Here is a 20251-nt window from a genome sequence, read left to right on the forward strand (position 1 = left end):
GGTGGAGTCCAGAGGAGGCCACCAAGTTGCTGAGGAGACTGGAGCACCTTCCCTGTGGAGACAGGCTGGGAGAGCTGGGAACGTTCAGCCTGGAGTGGAGAAGGTTGTGTGGAGACCTCACAGCACCTTCCAGGGTCTGAGGGGGCTACAGGGAAGTGGAGAGGGACTGTTCATGAGGAACTGGATCAACAGGACAAGGGGGAATGGCTTCACACTCACAGAGGGGAAATTTAGGTTGGATATTGCGAAAGAATCGTTCCCTTTGAGGAGACCCTGGCCCAGGTTGCCCAGAGAAGCTGTGGCTGCCCCTGGATCCCTGGAAGTGTCCAAGGCCAGGTTGGCCGGGGCTTGGAGCAACCTGGGCTAGTGGAAGATGCCCATGGCAGGGGATGGAACAACAGGATGATCTTTAAGGTCCCTTCCAACCCAAACCATGATTCTAGGAAAAAAAAACATGTTCTGGATGTTGACTGTCTGGCTGCTCCTCATTAAGTACTACCTTTGTCATGGTAAATGTAGTTTTCACATCTTTATCCTGCAAATTCATTTTCTGTTGCAGAGCAACTCAAGGTATAAACCTTTCTTTTTCCTGGAGAGCTTTATGTAACTGTGCTTTTTTTTTCCCCATCACCTTGACGTGTCACTCTTGCTGCAGCAAATTTATTCTGGGTTTGGTTGTTATTTCAGTGCTTTCATTTGTTTGAGGTGAGATTGGGTGATGGTTGCTCAGTGGAGGAAAAGCTCATCACGTTAAGTAGATCGCTGTATGTGATGGGTCTCATCGTCAATTTAAATTATTGTGCCTTGCAAGTGCTGCTTCTGGAATTGTCTGAAACAGCTGCAATGTCAGAGGCAGCTCTTTGCTACAGATAATGAGGTTTAAACCTCTTTAAACATCACTCAAAACATGAAATACCAGAAATCCGAGTTAAAAACCCAGTATTTTGACTGTTGCCGTTGTTACAAAAATGCATAAAAATGTAGGTTACCCCTCTAAATGTCTCCCTGGTGTGTTTATTGTCCTTGCAGGCACTATCCTGGTTGACAACATGCTGATCAAAGGGACAGCAGGAGGGCCTGACCCCACCATCGAGCTCTCCTTGAAGGACAACGTGGATTACTGGGTGATCCTGGATCCCATCAAACAGACCCTGTACCTGAACAGCACCGGCCGAGTCCTGGACAGGGATGTGAGTCTGGGGGGGCTCTTTGTTTGCTTTCCTCCCCATGGACATCAATTCCTAATTAACCATAACCACCAGACCGGCTGGAATATAATTCCTGCATCTATCTTGTCCCCAGATGGATGTGGACAGAGTTAATTGGGTTCTTCATTAGGATTTATTGGGAGCACACAGAAACTTGGCCATGTGTGCAAATACTGTGTGTGGACAAACACAGCAATAAAGACCAACCAAACAAAGGTGTGGGTTTTACATCCAGCCAAACCTGGCTCCTCTGCTGAATTAAATTTTTATTGTGCATTGAATTTTGAGATGTGAGAAGAGCAAAGGATTTGTGACTACTACAAATCACTTACAAAGCTTGACATGTTCAATTGAGAATGTGCTGGTTTAGATTCTTTTTTTAGGGCAGCATAAAATTCATGTGGTACATTCGTTCCTAATGGCATTGAAAGAAATATTGTCAGGCTAAGTTTGACTTTTATAAAAAGAAAGCTAAAAAGCACGAAAGAAATAGGAGTGTTCTCATCTAGGCTAATTTCATTGAAGAGCAACACTTTAAATATAGAGATATTTTCTCACAGTGGTGCAGCATTGCTGCAGTTCATCAGAACCTGAAAGGAAAATTGACTCCAAAGTGCTGTAATCAATATGGCAAGGATGCTTTAAAACTCAGGAGTTCTACTTGGAGTGCAGGGAAGTTTGTTTTGTATTAGCTTGATTGATTAATTTGTCTTCTCCATGTGTTTTGAGATCTATTCATAAGTACCAAAAACAACATGCAAATTTTCCCTCATTTCCATTTTGAGCTGAAAAAGAGCTAATTGAATTCAGCTGTTCTTAATTTAGTTTTAATTCACAAGCTGTTCTCAGATGCAGAGCACAGAGTGGCACAGTGGTCACGGTGGCAGAAGCCTTGTGGTGCCTCTCGGCAGAGTCGGCGCTTGCTCGAGCACCAAACAGCAGCTGCTGGAACATGTTTGGCCTTTCAGTTTTCATTTTAAGTCAGAGCAAAAAAAAAAATGAGAGCCTGGAATGGGAGGTGAGCCTGAAGAACCACTGTAAGAAATGCAGGATCCATTCTTCTTCAACCCATGGAATCCTGCACGTCCGTATGGGGTCAGGAACTGGCATTAATCCCCCTTAGGTCAATGCTAATTCTTTTTCAGTGCCCCTTTTAGTGACAGTTCTCTCCCTCTGGGGTTGTTCACCTGAGCTGCTTGACCTGAATCTTGCTTTACCAAAAGGATCTTGTCAGATTATTTGAGCTCCAGTATTAGCAACAATCTGAATCAACTCAAAGATACTTCACATCCTAGTGAATTCACAGCCATTTTACAGGGATGCTCCTTGCCAGAAGGAGACTCAAGTCCAGAGGACAATTGAAGTGTGTACCTATATAATTATATATAGATAATAATGTGTTTAAATTGGTATTTAAGGTATTAATTCCTCACTTTTTGCTGTGAACTTAAACACGTCTTATCTCTGGTACTGTGTAAAATTACTCCTTTGTGGTTATTTCAGTTTAGTGGGCTATGAAAAGAGAATCTGGGATTTGAGGTCATTTAGGTTTTGGGTGTAAGCTCCACTGTAGATCTTCCATGGGCTCAGTGAGTTGCTGGAACTCACAAGCCAAAGAAAATGAAAGCAGCCCTCAAAAACCCCAGTGACTGAGAAAAACTATGAAATGTGTCATGGGCTTGATTAATGTGGCTCTTTTGGGGCCAGGGGGAAGTGGTGAGTTGGCAGTGCTGGGTTAACTGTTGGACATGGTGCTCTTGAGGGTCCTTTCCAACCTTAATGATTCTAAGATGCTGCAAAGGCTGTTTCCAACCTTCAGAACCAGCTCTGTGCTCACCCCCAAAAATGCAGAATCATTCAGACTGTGGGTGGTTCCTTCTTTTGTTAACAAAAACCCCCAAATGTGTTTTTCTCATCTTTCAAGTTAAAACCAGGTGAAACTTGGTTTTGGAAATGGGGGGGAGGTTATTAAGTCAAACCTTTGGATTCAGTTTTTATTACAGAGGAAAGATATATTCTCTGATTCACAAATGGTGCATGTACAAGCACGTTCAATATATTTGGATACTCTTCCCATTTTTCTCTCCCTGCTGATTCAGTTATCCTGATCCTGTTCCTGTGGTTTATTGCCTTTCTTGAAAGCAAATCTTATTGGATTCCATTGATTGATTTTACTAAGAATGGCAGTGTGTTTTCCAGATAAAATCAGATAAAAAGAAAATTCCAGACTTTACTTCCAAAACTTTAAGTACTTAGGAAGGGTGAATAGTGATAGTTCAGAGCTGAAGGTGCCAGGAGCTGCTAAGAGGTGCTGGAATGATCTGTCCCCAGTGTCATAAACAATTTGTGCCATTGTGCCATTATGTATTTAATTTTTTTGCCTATAAATGCCCAGACTGATGAGAGTTTGTTTAAACACCTGATTTTAGATCTAAGCACTGACCCAGCAGAAATTTTAGATCTGTGGAAGGAATGCTGGTCCTGTTTCTCTCATATTTTATCAAAAGTAACAAACTATTTTTTCCATGTTCTCGTGACAAAGACCAAATCCAGAATATCAAGTGGTTATCAAATATCTGTTTTTTCAACTAATTATATTTTTCTTGGGCATAACTAATAAATCTAGATCTACTCAGTAGTGTTTAAGCTTATTAAAGGCAGCCTAAAAATTCTTAGGTCTTACTCAGATGAGTAGTAATAGACATTCCAGCCTAAATTTCTTTGCCCATTCATTGAGTTTGGGAGTTATTTGTATTTGAATATTACAATGTTCACTGGAATGAAAACATCAGGAGTCTGGGTTGTCTACACTGAAAGTTGTTTCTGAAGTATTTGTAAACGTAAATGGGAGAAAACTGGATTTATTTCTGGTTTGACCTTTCAACTGGAGACAAGAAAGAAACAAGAAGGTTGTTGGAGCAAGTCCTGAGGAGGCCCCGGAGATGCTCCAAGGGCTGGAGCCCCTCTGCTCTGGAGTCAGGCTGGGGGGGTTCACCTGAAGAAGAGAATGCTCCAGGGAGAGCTGAGAGCCCTTTCCAGGGCCTAAAGGGGCTCCAGGAGAGCTGGAGAGGTACTGGGGACAAGGAATGGAGGGATAGGACAAGGGGGAATGGCTTCCCACTGCCAGAGGGCAGGGTTAGATGGGATAGTGGGAAGGAAACGTTCCCTGTGAGGGTGGGGAGGCCCTGGCACAGGTTGCCCAGAGAAGCTGTGGCTGCCCCTGGATCCCTGGAAGTGCCCAAGGCCAGGTTGGACGGGGCTTGGAGCAACCTGGGCTAGTGGAAGGTGTCTCTGCCCATGGCAGGGGTGGGACTGGACGCTGTTTCTGGCCTTGCATTCCCGTGCGGTGCAAACCATTCCAGGATTCTCTGAATTCCACCGTTCATAAACCAAGGTTTCCCACCTCCAGCATTTTCTCGGGATCTTTATAAAGTTGCATTTTCCCTTTCAGCCCCCGGTGTCCATCCAGTCCATCGTGGTGCAGGTGCAGTGCGTGAACAAGAAGGTTGGCACCATCATCAACCACGAGGTGCGGATCGTGGTGAGGGACCGCAACGACAACTCCCCTCAGTTCCAGCAGCAGCGCTACTACGTGGCCGTGAACGAGGTCAGAACCCTCCCATCATCTTCCCTGCCAGTGCTAAACCCCGGCTTCCAGTGCCTCCCATTTGAAAACCCCATAAACTCAGTCGTTTTTCAAGTCCCTTACGTTTGTGTCCCTTTAGAATCCGAAGCTGGGCCTCCACGAGTGAAGTGATTTCTGTGACATTAATGCAATTGTAGCAGCAAACCTGGAAGTAAAACAAACAGGAAGTAAAATGAAAAGTATTTATGAAAGAAAAACCATAAAAACCCCAAAGTAAATAGTTCAGAAGGATTTGTTAACAGTGTTGAAACTTGGCAAAGTGCAGGTTTGGTTTATTGCTGTTTCTCTTTATTAAATGATGGCTGTGGAAGGAATTATTTTGCTTTGTATCCTTATGGAGCAGAGAGCTGTGGATTGGACTTCTCTGTGTTATTTGAAGGCAAAAAAAAACTATTTCTATCTTGGGCTGGTACAGCTTCATTTCACTTTACAGTTAAGTGTCTTATTCTCTTAGGGATGGAATAATCTGCTAATAAGCAGTACAAAGGATCTCTGTTTTCAGTGTTGGTATCTCGGGGCTTTAGTACTAAGAAGCAGAAGTGGAGACTTACGTATGGAAGTGGAAATATCCAGGCTGAAATTATGTGGAGAATGGAAGGTCTTGTGCAGGTGAAAACTGAAAGAAGTAGAGTTGCTTTTAAAAAAATGAAGCTGTTAAATGTCTGTGTGCATTGTGTCCCAGCTGGGGTTTGGTTTGAGAGGCAGGGCTGACTGCTTTCATGTTGTTTGGTTTGAATACAGTTGATTTACTGTTTCAAAAAGAAATCTCCTAGTTTTTTGTGTTTGGGAGAGTCAGGTTTTTGAGGTGTCTGTGTGTTGTTCCAGTCTCCAAGTGTGCAGTGATGTGCAGGACGTCCCATTGCCCCCAGTAAAGGACTGGGAGAGTTGGTTGATGAGTTTAACCCAAAAGTGTGCAGAAAAAAATCCCGAATCCACACATTATATTGAAATAGAGACCTGAATTTGAGATAAGGATGTGCAGGCATCTCAAACTTCCTGGTCTCCTGAGAGGTGACACCTTTTAAAGTGAGACTGTTTCCCTTCAGTCAAATTTTTGGCCATCCTGGCTGGTGTGACTTACACTGGAATGTGGAGGTCCCAAAATACCATTGTGGGCACACCAGGAAAGTCCTCCTGATGCTTGTACGTGGTTTTCAAATTGGCCTTTACATGGCCATGGAATTTCTCTGTTTTACCAGTTTCTGGAACGTTTCTGGTCTGGAGTAAAGGCAACATGAACACGAGTCTGAAGTGCCTGTGTGGGCTGTGATGTAGGGCCAAGATCACTTCCAAAACCTGCATAATTTTGTGAGCAGAGCTGAAGGCTGGCAGTGTGTCAGTGCTGTCATACTGAGGAAACAAGGATTTTCCTTAATTAGACTGAAGTCCGAAAGGCAGAGCGAGAAATGCCCCACTCACAATTGTTTCTGTTATTGAGCAATGTTCCCTGCAAACATTTATTTGCATTATTACTGGGCAAAATGTTGCTCTTTCCACCAGCTGAATCCTGATTTAATTAATATCTTAGGTTCATTTTATCCCTGTTCCACCTAGAACATCTGACATGGCACCACTGTGCCCTTGAGCAGCACCCAGGGGGTTAATGCTCCCATTAATTAATTAACAGCAAAAAAATACACAGAGCATCTCAGACTTCCTCAAAGGTTTTAATGAGTGATTAATTTGTTTTAATGCTGCTTTGTTCTGCTCCTAATTGGCACCGCCTCTAGTGAATTTAGCAACAGGAATGCACTGGTATGAGGGACTTAGTGGTTATTTTTTGCTTCTGTTTTTCGGTTGTTTGTAAACCAAAAAGCGCAGAAATGTCTCTTTCCTAAGTAACATAAATCAAAGGGCAAGTAGATTTTATTACATTTTGGAGAAATAGAATGGTTTTTATGTCAAGTCATCTTTATATTTGAACTGTCCACACCACAGTAAGATGAGTTTGTCACAGAAGCAGAGGGTACTGGTAATAGCAACATAAATCCTGGTTTCACACGTGTCTTTTCCCTTGGCACAGAAAAAGACATGGTTTAAAAGCAAGCCTGGATTTTTCCAGAAGGCTTAGAATGAGATGGATGGGGAAGGGTGGTGTCTACTCTGTTTTATACCAAAAGGTGTTTCAGTTTTTGTATTTGATTGGAATAACCCAGCACAGAGTTAGACTAAAAGCTTTCCTAATCCCGTGTGTTTCCTTGCTCAGTGGCCCTTGCAGATGCTCAAGGAAGAGCATAAGGATTAGGAAAAATGAAGTGGTGCTTTCCTAATGAGTTCCCCAAGCTCCAGTCCCTGGTACCTGTAAAATCCATCAAACCAAAGGCAATGTATGCAACAACTTCCTCTTGCCCAGTTGCTTGTGAACATCAGTCCCTCCTTTCCTTCTTTACTCCAGGTGATCTGGAGCCTTTTTTTCGGCATGTTTTGTCTTGTACCGTAATTCCTCACTCTGCTGCTTCAGTTGTCTTCACCTGGCTCCTAAAAATCCTGAGAAATCTCAAGACTTGAATAGTGTCTGTGGAATGTTCTGGGTGTTGTCCAGCGTCCTGTAGGGACTTCATTGTTTTCTTCTGTCATCGCCACACCCGGACCTGTAGGAGACCCCCGAGGAAAGGGGATCCAAAATTAAATGGTGCAGAGAAGTTCATGTTCCCCTCCAGCACATGTGTGGGTTGAAACTGTGGCTTTTGCATCCAAACATCAAAGTTATCATTGCATGTTTATTGAGGAAATACTTTTTTTCCGGAGGATTTTAATCATTTCTATTAAAAGTCTTCTTCAAGCCAAAGAATGAGTCTCAGCCGACTCCAGCTGCTCTCCACAGCATTTTGAATCTCCTCATGAAAGTAAAAACAACTTAAGGTTGATGTCCCCATTCTTATGATAATTAGAAATACTCTGCAGAGTTATTTCCTTGGCTTTTTGCTTTACATATTTTTATTTATATGAAAGTATCACATCATTATTCATTTAGAGAAAAAATCCTGACAGTGACATCAGCCTGGGGCTAAATCTGACTGGATGTATTAGTGACTTGAAGATAGGAGTTATTGCAGTATTAAAACAAAGTTCTGGAGCTGGGGTGGAATTCAGAAGAGTTATGCAACTAATTAAAATTCCACAGGCAAATCTATAGCATTGCTGCAAGGGTTTTAAATTTATGTATCCTAATGTGGGGATTAGGAAGTAAAATCTTGTACTGCTGAGGCACCATTGTGGTTGTCTGTGTTTTGTGTTAAATTACAAGTTTATCTTGATAGTTTTTATCTGAGCTGAATACAGCTCCAATTCAGCATTGCCTGGGTTTCCTAAAACTGACTTTTTTGGTCTTAGTTTTTCCACTTACCCGAGTCCTACAGAGGTGTTGGGAAGCTCAGGAGCTTTTAATACTGGAAATGGTAGTGGAGTTACAAGAACACTGTTGAAGTCAGTATCATGTCATTAAATGTACATAACTGTAGAGCTGCTTGGAATCCAAAACTGTAGGGTTGATTCATTTATTGGTTTTGGGGTTCTTCCCCCCCCACACACACCCCTTAAGTTGGCAGAGATGGGAATCCTTTGCAAAATGAGTGTGTTTCTTGAACTTCAGTAATTTCCAAACTTTGGCTTTGGGCTGTTGAGAATTTTAACTTGTGCTGAATTTTCATTTCTTGTTGTGCAATTATTGCTGTCTTTTTCCTTGTGGTAAGGAAATAATTAATCTCTGCAGGTAGACATCATCAAAAGAATGTTAGCTCAGAATGATTAACTGGAAATCTTGCTTTGCTCTGCTCTTTGGGGCCCCTGTGAAAAATTATTCATTTTTAACTTTGTAAATAGCCAATAATAGGAGAATTCATTTTCCAAATGTTTTATGGAAGAACTGAGCATTCCTGCCCACATCTAGACTTCTAATAGACATAAATCACATTGAGGGAAGTTTTTAAGCATTACAGCTGCAGACTGTGGAAGAAGAAGATGTATGGTGTACATTTCCTCTCTGTTTGTTTAATTGCATTCTTTTTGAAATCTTCCTTGTTTCTTGTCACCGTGGTTCTTTTTCACTGGGTGGAATTCCCACGGAGATGATTCTCCTCAGGCTGTCACGTACACTCAGATAATTGTTTCTTTACAATTCCTAATGTTTTATCTTGCAGAAGGTAAGGCACTCAGCATGGTCAAACACTCTGCTACATAACTCCAGTGCCTTTCTGTAGGAGACACTAAAGGTTCATAGGGAGAAACAAAATTCCACTCTTTAAGTAAAGAAATCTTTCCTAATATCCTACCTGAGCCTCTTCTGGCTAAATAGTCACATTTTATTAGGTGAACTGAGTTCCCCCTTGTTGTTCCAACAATAAACTGACAGAAACCCCTCACAAATTTGGGGGTAAAAGTGTTATGGTAAATGCAATAGTGAGAAGTGATATTGCTGGCTAAGGGTAAATCATTGTGATGCTGAGATCTCAGTGCAAAAATATTGTGTGGCTTTGAATGCTGAGGGACCTCTCAAATGATTGGAAGTGAGTTTTGAAGCATCTAGTTAAGAGCTCATCTGAATTTTTCTAAAGGCTGAAGGAGTCTCTAATGTGAGATCTTGAGCAGGCTGGAAAGAGGAGTGGAATGAGGGAGTGGTGAGGATTTTTGTCTCTGTTGTTTCTAGTATCACTTGTGTTGCATAAAGAAAATGTACATAAAATGAAAAGCTGCGTGTCCTGAAGGTCTGCACATCTGCAGTCAGTTATTTTGGATGCAATACATTAAATCCAGGACTTTAGCTTTTGACTTTTACTGTTGGAGCGTGCAATTGTAATTCTGGTGTTTACTGATAGTTCATTTTTACAACTGTCTCCTTTGTTATCACTTAATAATGTGCTTTACAGTGCTGGAGCTTTTTTATGTTGGCCATCCTTTATCTGCACCCTGTCAGAGCCCTGATACAGCTGCTCTGAGGGAGACAGCAAATAACTCTTGCTTTTCCAAACCTTTCCATGCTTCTGGAGAGCACCACAGCTCCTGACCCTTCAGCTGGGAGCACTTGGGCAGGCCCAGCCCTTCCTCAGCCTCTTGGCAGCTGGGAGGTTCCCGCTTGGAGTGGTCTGGTCCTTTGGAATGCTGGCTGGAGCTCTGCCCCCTCCTTTTGCAGGGCATGGTGTCACAGCTGGTGGGAGCAGCAGAAACCCCCTGGGAGTTTCTGTCAGCTCCTGGGCTGGTTGGATGGGGCAGGATTTTTAAAATATTTTAATATTTACTGTATTTTAGTATCATATTGTTTGGAAAAATATGAGACCCCACCAGGAGTACAGTGTCCATCTCTGGGGTGCTCAGCACAGGAAGGATGTGGAGCTGCTGGAGCGAGTCCAGAGGAGGCCACGGAGCTGCTCCAAGGGCTGGAGCCCCTCTGCTCTGGAGCCAGGCTGGGAGAGCTGGGGGGGTTCACCTGGAGAAGAGAAGGATCCAGGGAGACCTGAGAGCCCCTCCCAGGGCCTAAAGGAGCTCCAGGAGAGCTGGAGAGGGATTTTGGAGAAGGGCCTAGAGGGACAGGACAAGGGGGAATGGCTTCCCACTGCCAGAGGGATAGATGGGATATTGGGAAGGAATCCTTCCCTGTGAGGGTGGGGAGGCCCTGGCACAGGTTGCCCAGAGAAGCTGTGGCTGCCCCTGGATCCCTGGAAGTGTCCAAGGCCAGGTTGGACGGGGCTTGGAGCAACCTGGGCTAGTGGGAGGTGTCCCTGCCCATGGCAGGGGGTGGAACTAGATGAGCTTTATATCCCTTCTAACCCAAACCATTCTGTAATTCCCCATGTCTAATGTCTACAGAGCTGCTCCTCTCAGCTCCACCCAGGAGCACCAAGGCTTTTCCATGTTTGGACCCCAGAACCGTGGGAGATTCCCATCGTATGCCACCCCTTGAGGAGCCAGCAGTGCCTGGCTCCTTCCCCTAATGAGACTGTTAATTACCCAGAGATGAATGGGTTAAGCCCTTTTCTTTGGAGCTGTTCAGGGTGTCAGTGCCCAGGGGCTGAGGGGTCTCTGTGAGGATGGTGGGACTGCCCTGGGTGATCCATGGGCCAGCCCAGGGCCTGGCCCAGCCCTCAGGAAAACGGTGTTGAGAGGGGAAAATGCTGTGTGGCAGCAAGGAGGGAGGAGCTGGGAGTTCAGGAGTGATGTTGAACCTGGGCAGAGGGGTGGGATAGAGGGGAAGGTGCTGTTCTGTCTTCCCTTGTCCCCATCCCAGTGTGTTTTTAATTGTTGGTACATCAACTTAATGTCTTCCAAGGCTCATCTCTCCTACCTGTGTGGGCCATGGCTCTGTGCTCTCCCTGTCTCTGCCCTCAAGCACGCTGGATTTTCCTCCCCTGAGCTGCTGAATTTTTCCTGATATCCAACGTGAACCATCCTTGGCTGAACAGTCACATTTTATTAGGTGACCTGAGTTCCTCCTTGCTGTTCCAGTAATAAACTGCCAGCAGCCTGTCAGAAATCCCTCACAAATTCGGGGTCAAATTGGCGTGGCTGGCAAGTGGCCAATGCAACAGGAAGAAGTGATGTTGCTGGCTAATGGGAAAACATTGTAATGCTGAGATCCCAGTGTAAAAATATTGTGTGGCTTTGAACGGGAGGGGCCTCTCCCAAATGATTGGAAGTGGGTTTTGAAGCATGAAATAAGTTTTGAAGCGTGGATGCTGAAAGAGGGGTGAGAGGTGGCCTGGGTGGGGAAAAAAAACCCCTGCAAACCATCCTGGAAATTTTCCAAGCTGGTTTTTGGGTTTGCTTTGGTTTTCTATCCCCTTCCAAAAACATGAGAAAGCCCCTTCCCCCCTGCACATCCTAATCCTAACCCTTTAGTAGGTATGAGGGTACAACCCACATGTGACACTTCTACTGCCTGTCCCAGGAGCAAGTAAGTCAATGTTGCAGCAAAACATAAACATACATAGTTATTGTGGCCTAAGTGTGGATAGTATAAGTATTGTAAATTAAACCCTACCTGTTTCACAACAAAAAGGCTTTGAATTGATGTTTTTTATTTCAAAGATTCAGTATTCTCAGCCCTGAAAACGTTTCTCAGGGAACTCTGTCAACCATTGCACACCTAATTAGCAGCTTTATAAATAAAACAGGAACTATGACTGTAAGAGGAAATGGAGAGTTAATTATTTGCTGTGTGGTGTGAACTACAAAATATGAATGTGAAATAACATCCAGATCTGCAGCAAACATTTGACTGACTGTCCTTTGCCACCTTCTCTTTTTACAGCATTTCAATCCTTTTTAGTCAGTATAGGCTTAAATATGTGCAAAAACTTCTTATAGAATTGAGAAAAAAGAAGAGGGGCCAATGGGACTCTGAATTTCAGGGCCACAAATTTGGGGGCGATGAGAGCAGCGGGAAGCAGGGGCTGTGTTGGATCCAGAACTGTTTGTTCATTTGTTTTTCTCTTTCAGGTTGATTACTCACAAAGTTTCCTGAATATTAAAATTCAGAAACGATGACTCCAAAGAAATCTTCTGTCCTTGGTCTCAATGGGTCTTGATTTCATGCTATTTATCTGTGCGAGGATAATTATAAATTGATTCTTTTTCAGAATATAATTTAATGGGTATTCAGTTGCTGCCAACACAATATTGGAGCAACAGCATCATTCTTGTGTTTAAAACCATAAAGCTCTCTGGGTGTCTGTGTTTGCATGTAACAATATTAAGCTGGCACCGTTCATGTTGCCATGAAGACACTGTCAAATAAGTTCTGTTTACATTTGCAGCTCAGCTTTGTTTTCCTTCCTGAGTCTGAAAAAGCAGCTTTTACTGGGTTTAATCTATATTTATTTCATGAGTTCTTTCAGTTTTAAGATTTTTTTTCTCATCATCTTTTTTTTTTTTTTTTTTTGAAAATAAATGAGGTTCTGTCTTGATGCATTATAGCCCAGAGCTAGGGGGGGAAATAAAACAATAATAAAAAAGAGACTTCAAAGCGTTGTTTAATTTTTTGTTGTATACTTTAAGGTTTTAATGGGTGTCTGTGTGTCACTGTTGTTGCAGTTAACTCCAGTTGGAACCACCATCTTCACAGGATTTTCTGGAAACAATGGTGCTACTGACATTGATGATGGTCCCAATGGCCAGATAGAATATGTCATCCAGTACAATCCTAATGACAAGGTAAATCCATTTTTTCTCCAGCTGTGTGTATATTTATATATATATATATATATATAAATAAAGAAGCTGTGGCTGCCCCATCCCTGGAAGAGTACAAGGCCAGGTTGGATGGGCCTTGGAGCAACCTGGGCCAGTGGAAGGTGTCCCTGCCCATGGCAGGGGGTGGAACTGGGTGTTCTTACAGGTCCCTTCCAACCCAAACCATTCTGGGATTCTGTGATTAATAACCCCCTGCCTGCTCCAGTGTTGTTCACACACTTCACCTTGGCTTTGGAGGCATTATTTTCAGGTAGCTGGATTCACTCCTCCACATCTACACCTGATAGATTCACAGCTAAGATATTCATAGGCATGGCTAAATTACTCTCAAAAGAGACCTTCTGACTTTCCTCACAAAGTCATTTATATTTAAAGATCACTGGTTGTTGTGTTTTTTTTAAAAAGGGTTATATATTATTAAAATGAAACTCTAGTGATCCTTATCATTGCAAACACATGATTTTAGAGCAAACAGTTTAAAGGTACTAAAACAAATTCTCTTTAGAGTTAGATGGGGGAATTTCTCCATTAGAACAAGGTCTTGAACATGAGTGATTTCTGTGAAGTGTCCAAATGCATCTTTGTAGCAAATTTGAAGTAATTTTAGCAATGCTCCTTTGCAAACCCTGGGCTGTGAGCGCAGTTGTGGTGGATCAGCTGGTGGGGGAGTTTGTTCAGCAGCCTAACCTGTTTTTTTAGTCAGGGCACAGATGTTCAAGTGTGTACGTGGGGGTGAAATAGAGTGCATAGATTTGGTAACCTCTCCCTCAAATTCCCTGCTTTTCCTGAAGGGGAATTGGAGCAGAAATGGTTTTGTGGGAAAAGAGCAATCTGGTTTCCAGTTGGGTTAGAAACGCAGGCACACAGCTTGGGATTCAGCTGGCACCATCAAAGCTGTGCACCCATAAAGGCTTCAGTCCTGTTCCCACTGAATTCAACACAAATTGAAATACCTGCAATTGCAGTTGTTGCTTATACTTTGTGGGAGGTAGAACTGTGTGGAACAGTGACAGTATCAGGGAATAATTCACTGAGAACTAATGATGGGAGACCCTTCTTTTTTACTTTTCGCTGGGGTGGTTGTTGATCTTTGCATACTGACATGCTGAGGTGCAATATTTACTTATTATATCTGCATGTTTGGAGGACAGAGGTGGTTCCTTGGAAAACTTTGCAGCATCTTTAAGCCATAATCTTGTCTGGGAAGAACTGGGAAAGAGGCAGTGTCTTTTGTCCAAAGGTAGAATTGGGATGTTAGGTTTTTGGGAGATGGGGAATTTTCTGGTTTTATATGTTGTGTATATTTGGAATTCTTTTGGGGTTTAAAAGTTTGCAGCCATTTTCAGAGATTCAATTGATTGCACAGACTTGAGGAGTCTCTCAAGTTCTGACACTTCCTGCAGTGAGACAGCCTGGTCTAGTTGGTGGCCCTGTCCATGGCAGGAGAGTTGGACTAGATGGTCTTTAAGGTCCCTTCCAACCCAAACCATTTTATGATTCTACTTAAAGGAGTAAAATTTGTAGTGCATGATGTCCTCCATGTCACTCTGTAAGCTGTTCTTTGTACTGGTGTTATGTATGACTGAAGTATTTATTCTGTAAGATTTTATAAAGAAAGGGAAGAGTTTTCTGTGGAAATAGTGAGCACTAAAATGTTCTGTCAACATCATCTTTTAACTGTTTGCATGACAGAAGTGTGGACATGTTGACATGACTAAAAACCAATCCATAAATGCTGTTCCACTACCACAAATATTTGAAAAGTAAATAGAAGACAGGGAGGATTGAAAGGAATGCAGAAGTAGTTTCAAATTTGCAAAGAAAATCCCCAGACAAGCTTTGAGTTCTTCTCCACTCTTCTGTATTACCCTTAACTTACAATACCAAAGAAAACCAGCTCAAATAATCTCTTTCAGTAAAGACTGTGATGAAGATGTTTGCACTGAGAAAATACTTTTTCCATGATAACTTTGAAAATTGAAAGTGTTTTAAAATAGTGAAACATTTTAGCATGCATTGACTATGTTTGTGTACTAAAAAACAATTAGAACAATTTTTAAAAAGTATTTCTATTAGGATGTATTGAGCCACAGTGAAGTAGAAGAACTGCTTTGTATTTAAGTTACTATTAAGTCCTAGCACTGCATTGAACAAAGGCATCCTGGGAAATCATTCTGAAAGCATCTCCTTGAAATAAAGATGCTTTATTGCATCTTTGCTGTACTATTTTGTATCCCAGATTAAATAAATCTGCTGCTTTCATCTGTTGATATGTGCACAACATTGCATTTGGAGCATGTGCAAGACAGGCATGACTTATCATCGTGCTGAGCTGCTTCATCTCTGCTGTCAACTTGCCAGAAAGTTCCTGTGTGATACGTGCTGAAAGTGGATTTTTCTTCCTTAAACTGGGAAAAACCAGGCTCCAAAATGCAGCTTAGTGCAAAACATCTCTGCTTGTTGTGGGATGAAGTTGCCCACGGTGTTGTTTGAGACCAATGAGACCATTCCCTGCCTTAGAAAAGCAGGATGATTATAGCTCATAATCATGGACTTGTTAGGGGAGGAAAAGACCTTTAAGATCATCAAGTCCTTTGGGCTCAGTGACCCCTGTGGGTCTCTTCCAACTTAAAATATTCTGTGAAATTCTGTGGACCATCAACCCAGCACCACCACCATAAGTTTCACTGGAGACTAGTGCAGGCATTTGGAAAAAAAAAGACCAACCTATAAAACCAAGAGGTGTTATTCTAGAAATTCAATTTAGCTTTATTAATTTTTGTCTTTAATTGGGAAGATATATAAAAGCCAAGGAGAAAAATCAATGCCAGACATACTTGCTGTAGGGCTGGGCTCTAGCTGTCACGTAAAGGAATGCCATAAAACTTCTCCTGGCTGTTACAAGCTAAGGATTAAGTCACTTCACTTGCCAAAAACATTCTGTCTCCTGATGCAAAGTGAGGGCTCTATTTATACCTGAGGGTTATTATTACAAATGTATCCTGAAAGCTAGTTCTGGACTCCCTCCCTACTTGCTAATTTTATGGAGATCCGTTGTATTGTGTTTGATGAGGATTCTAAATGTTTTGAGATAATCTGGAATTAGGGGATATGCATAATGCTTTTGCATTACTCTCTGGGGAGTAATTTGATTTGTGTTTTCCTGGTGGCTTAACCCATTTTATAATTTGCCGGCCCATGGTCAAAACTATGGGCCAACAAGGGTTTTAAGTTATGGAGACTCTTGTGCAGAAGCATTTTGTTGTCTCTGTTTTGAAATGAGAGGAGAACCGGGTTTATTCTCTTGGAGAGAGCAGTTGACAAAGAAATGTCTTGATATTCCTGACTTCCAGACTGCTCATTTCTGTATTAAAGGGAAATCCAACTGATTTGTTTCGGCGGGAAAAGATTTCCAAGATCACTAAATCCAGCATTCCCTCAGCACTGCCAAGGTCACCACTAACTCATGTCCCCAAGTGCCACATCCACACATCCTGTGAGGCCCTCCAGGGGTGGGGACTCCACCAGTCTCCTGGGCAGCCTGGTTCAGCCTCAGCTTCCAGTACCTGCCCATCCTTTCATTGAAGGAATTATCCCTCATATCCCATCTAAACCTCCCCTGGCACAGCTGGAGGCCGTTCCCTCTCCTCCTGGCCCTTGTTCCCTGGGAGCAGAGCCCTACCCCCCCGGCTCCCCCCTCCTGTCAGGGACTTGCAGAGCCAGAAGGTCCCCCCTGAGCCTTCTTTTCTCCAGGCTGAGCCCCCCCAGCTCCCCCTCAGCTGTTCCTGCTGCTCCAGCCCCTTCCCCAGCTCCGTTCCCTTCCCTGCACACAATCCAGCTTTTAGTTTTCTTACAGCTTCATTAAAGTTTGGGTTGAAGAAGAAATAAATGGTGTTTGCAGAGCGATCGGGGTTGAGCTGATGTGGTACCTTCAAACTTAGAGCTGGAAGCTCAGCTTCAAATCACCCCTGAATGATTGCATTTCAGTGCTGAGTTGGAGTAAAAGGAGACTCCAGGTACAGGCAGTTTGGGAAGAGGTCAAATGTTGCATAAGAATAAGAGTCAGGCTGCCCTGGAAGTGTCCAAGGCCAGGTTGGACGGGGCTTGGAGCAACCTGGGCTAGTGGAAGGTGTCCCTGCCCGTGGCAGGGGGTGGAACAAGGTGAGCTTTCAGATCCTTCCAACCCAAACCATTCCATGATTCTATGGTTTCTGCTTTGCCTCAGTATAAATGGCATCACTGATTTCCTTCACCCCAGTAGGAACTGTGTATGTTTTATCCCACAAGATGAGTCCCAAACTCGGATATAAGCAAACAGTTATTTAGAAGAGTCTGGGAGGTACTTCCCAATCCTGTTTTCCTGCACACCACAGACACCTGCAGCATGGTGAATTTAACCAGCAGTCCCACTTATCTGCTGTAAAACAAACTGCAATTTTAGCAACTGTTTGGACTCTGTAAGGCCCTGTTTGTGTGATCTCTTGAAAGAATGGTACCGTGTCCCTCTGCCTGCTTTCTGTGCAGAGAACTGGGAATATTGCATTGCTACTGCCTGTTCAACATACCTAAATGTTGCATGTGCCCTAATGGTAAATGGGCACACAGAAAGATTTTTTTGATGTGATTAATTTGATAGAATTGGAACTGGATCTCAGGCCTGAAACCTGTGTATCCTGCAGTGCCCTGCTGCCACTGGTGCCCCAGCTTTGTAACCTGAGTCTGTGTAAGCAAGTCCACAGGACAAATTGGATTTCACCTGTTTTGGCACCCTGATTTACCCTGAAATCTGAATTTACTGGTGTGTGAACATATGCATGAACTGGCATCTGAGTGTGTGCCTGGTGCTCTCTGTGTGTTTCCCACTTCATTGCCCTTATGAAAGCCAGAATAAAGAGCAGATAAGTACAATAATGTGGATTTCTCAATCTCCAATACTTGATAATTTCTTCTGAACACACCACTGCAAATTCAGGCTGGTAAATGGGAAAGAAGCAGATTAGTCAGACTTCAGTTTGTGGTTGGAAGTAGCAGTGGATATGTAAAGAATCCAAGAGAATTCTGTTATGTACAGATTATTTCTTGTGGGGTTCTTATGGAATAAATTGGTGGGGAGAAAACTTAGAAAACTTTGAAATCTCTGATCTGAAGAGCAGATGCAGTCTTGGAATGGCAGCCAATGGATCATCCCATTGCAGCCCATCTAAAACCCATTTCAAGTGTGAAGCATGTTCAGCTTTATCAGATTGTTTTCCCTTTTGCAGGCTTCCAACAGGACCTTTGATATTCCTCTCACTTTGTCCGGAGCAGTAGTTCTACGGGAAAGACTAAATTATGAAGAAAAGACTCGTTATTTTGTCATTGTTCAAGCAAATGTGAGTATAAATCTCTTAAAGGCCATTTCTGCCACTGATTTAGGTGGGTTTTTAGTTTCCTTTCCAAGCAAAGGCAAAGCCTTGCTGAAATATCAGGTCTGATAAATCCTCTTCTGCTGAAGATCTAATTTAAGATTTATCTGGGCTGCTGAAAGCTCAGACATATTATTACTGGTTAAAAAAGCCTGCTCAGTGTGTGTGACAAGCCAACCTTTTTGGCACAAGGAGCAAGTTGCAAATTTGCAGTGCAGCCCATGCAGAAAAGTGCAGTCTGGTGGCACTAAGTGTTCATTTTCTAACAAATCTGGCAATGCTAATTTGAGCTTAAAGGAGTATAATGGATACAATTTCCTTGTATCCTTCAGGTTTGAAATGCATTTTGCTCTAAAGAGGTGATTTTTCCTTCAAGTCATATCACAAGTGTGCAGAGAGGTTTTTCCAGAGTGGCTGGCAGTGGATAATACACGGAGAAGGAAAGTGATGTTTAAACTATATCTCAGATATCTGTCATCAGAGAAGTTTTTTGGTGCCCTTGAGGGCTGTGGAAGCTTTTTTCCCTTGTTGTCCTTCTGATAACAGCTGTAAATGAAAACTTCTCCTTTGTTGTTTACCCTGTTGTGATACGACCTCGTTCGAGGGAAATGAGGCAGCTGGAGATATCTCGCTCCTCAATCCTCACGTTTGGGGTTCTGTCATCTCCCCAATACAGAAGCACAGATACATTTCACAGTCTGTTTTCTTACGTATTTTGTGGCATGTTCAACATTCTGCCAACAGAAGACAGGCTGTGGGGCTGGCTCAGTGCTTCCTGAGCTTCTGCCGTGCTCAGGTGAGACCCCCCTGCAGAGCTGCTCCAGCCCTGGGAACAGCACAGCAAGGACATGGAGCTGCTGGAGCCAGTCCAGAGGAGGCTCCAAGAGGATCAGAGGGCTGGAGCAGCTCTGCTGGGAGGAAAGGCTGGGAGAGTTGGGATTGTTCAGCCTGGAGAGGAGAAGCTTTGGGGTGACCTAATTGTGGCCTTCCAGGGCCTGAAGGAGTCAACAAGAAACATGGAGAGGGACTCTTTCCAAAAGCCTGGAGTGTCAGGACAAGGGGGAATGGCTTCCCACTGCCAGAGGGCAGGGTTAGATGGGATATTGGGAAGGAATTCCTCCCTGTGAGGGTGGGGAGGCCCTGGCACAGGTTGCCCAGAGAAACTGTGGCTGCCCCTGGATCCCTGGAAGTGTCCAAGGCCAGGTTGGAGCAACCTGGGCTAGTGGGAGGTGTCCCTGCCCATGGCAGGGGGTGGGGATGGCTGAGCTTTAAGACCCCTTCCAACCCAGGCTATTCTGGGATTATAAAACACCACAGGATGCATTTCATTCCCTCTGTTGTCTGTGGTGTGCAATCACACTTCTACTCCACTGGTCACAGTATCATGTTCTTGCATCTCGAAGATACTGCATGGAATTAATTCCTCTGGACCTTCTTTGATCCAGTATCACTCAAAGGCACATACTGGGGGAATGTAAGGAAAGTTTAGCTGAGGAAGGCTGCTCCTTGTGGCTGGAATTGTTTTTTGTCACTGACCTTGAAGAAAGCTGAATGCAGAAATTCCCATATTTACTATAAATGTGAAGCTGTTCCAAGAAGTTCCAAAATATGTATCCCATCTTATTTAGAGAAATGACCTATTCCTTTTATACAGATATTAATTATTAATTATTTATGCCATATTAAATGGCAGAAATACAGAAAAAATTAATTAAAAATTCCTTTTATTTTCTTTTCTGTTAGTGTTATATTAGGATAGAAGGGCAAGACTCAGCTAATGGCCCATATTTCCTTAAGTCTGTAAAAAA

General features: G+C 43.2%; 1 protein-coding gene across 4 annotated transcripts in view; it reads left to right on the forward strand.

Moving 5' to 3' along the window:
* PCDH15 (protocadherin related 15) overlaps positions 1-20251 on the forward strand; it is a 673791-nt gene that overhangs the window by 467237 nt on the left and 186303 nt on the right. For all 4 annotated transcript variants that reach the window (XM_027661020.1, XM_027661021.1, XM_027661019.1 and 1 more), the window contains 4 exons: positions 1030-1190; positions 4660-4815; positions 12880-12999; positions 18300-18410. In XM_027661020.1, coding sequence (XP_027516821.1) covers positions 1030-1190; positions 4660-4815; positions 12880-12999; positions 18300-18410 — 548 coding nt within the window. The remainder of the gene's footprint in view (positions 1-1029; positions 1191-4659; positions 4816-12879; positions 13000-18299; positions 18411-20251) is intronic.

The sequence above is a fragment of the Corapipo altera genome, unplaced genomic scaffold (genome assembly GCF_003945725.1).
Source record: "Corapipo altera isolate COAL_440 unplaced genomic scaffold, ASM394572v1 133, whole genome shotgun sequence".
Lineage (NCBI taxonomy): Eukaryota > Metazoa > Chordata > Aves > Passeriformes > Pipridae > Corapipo > Corapipo altera.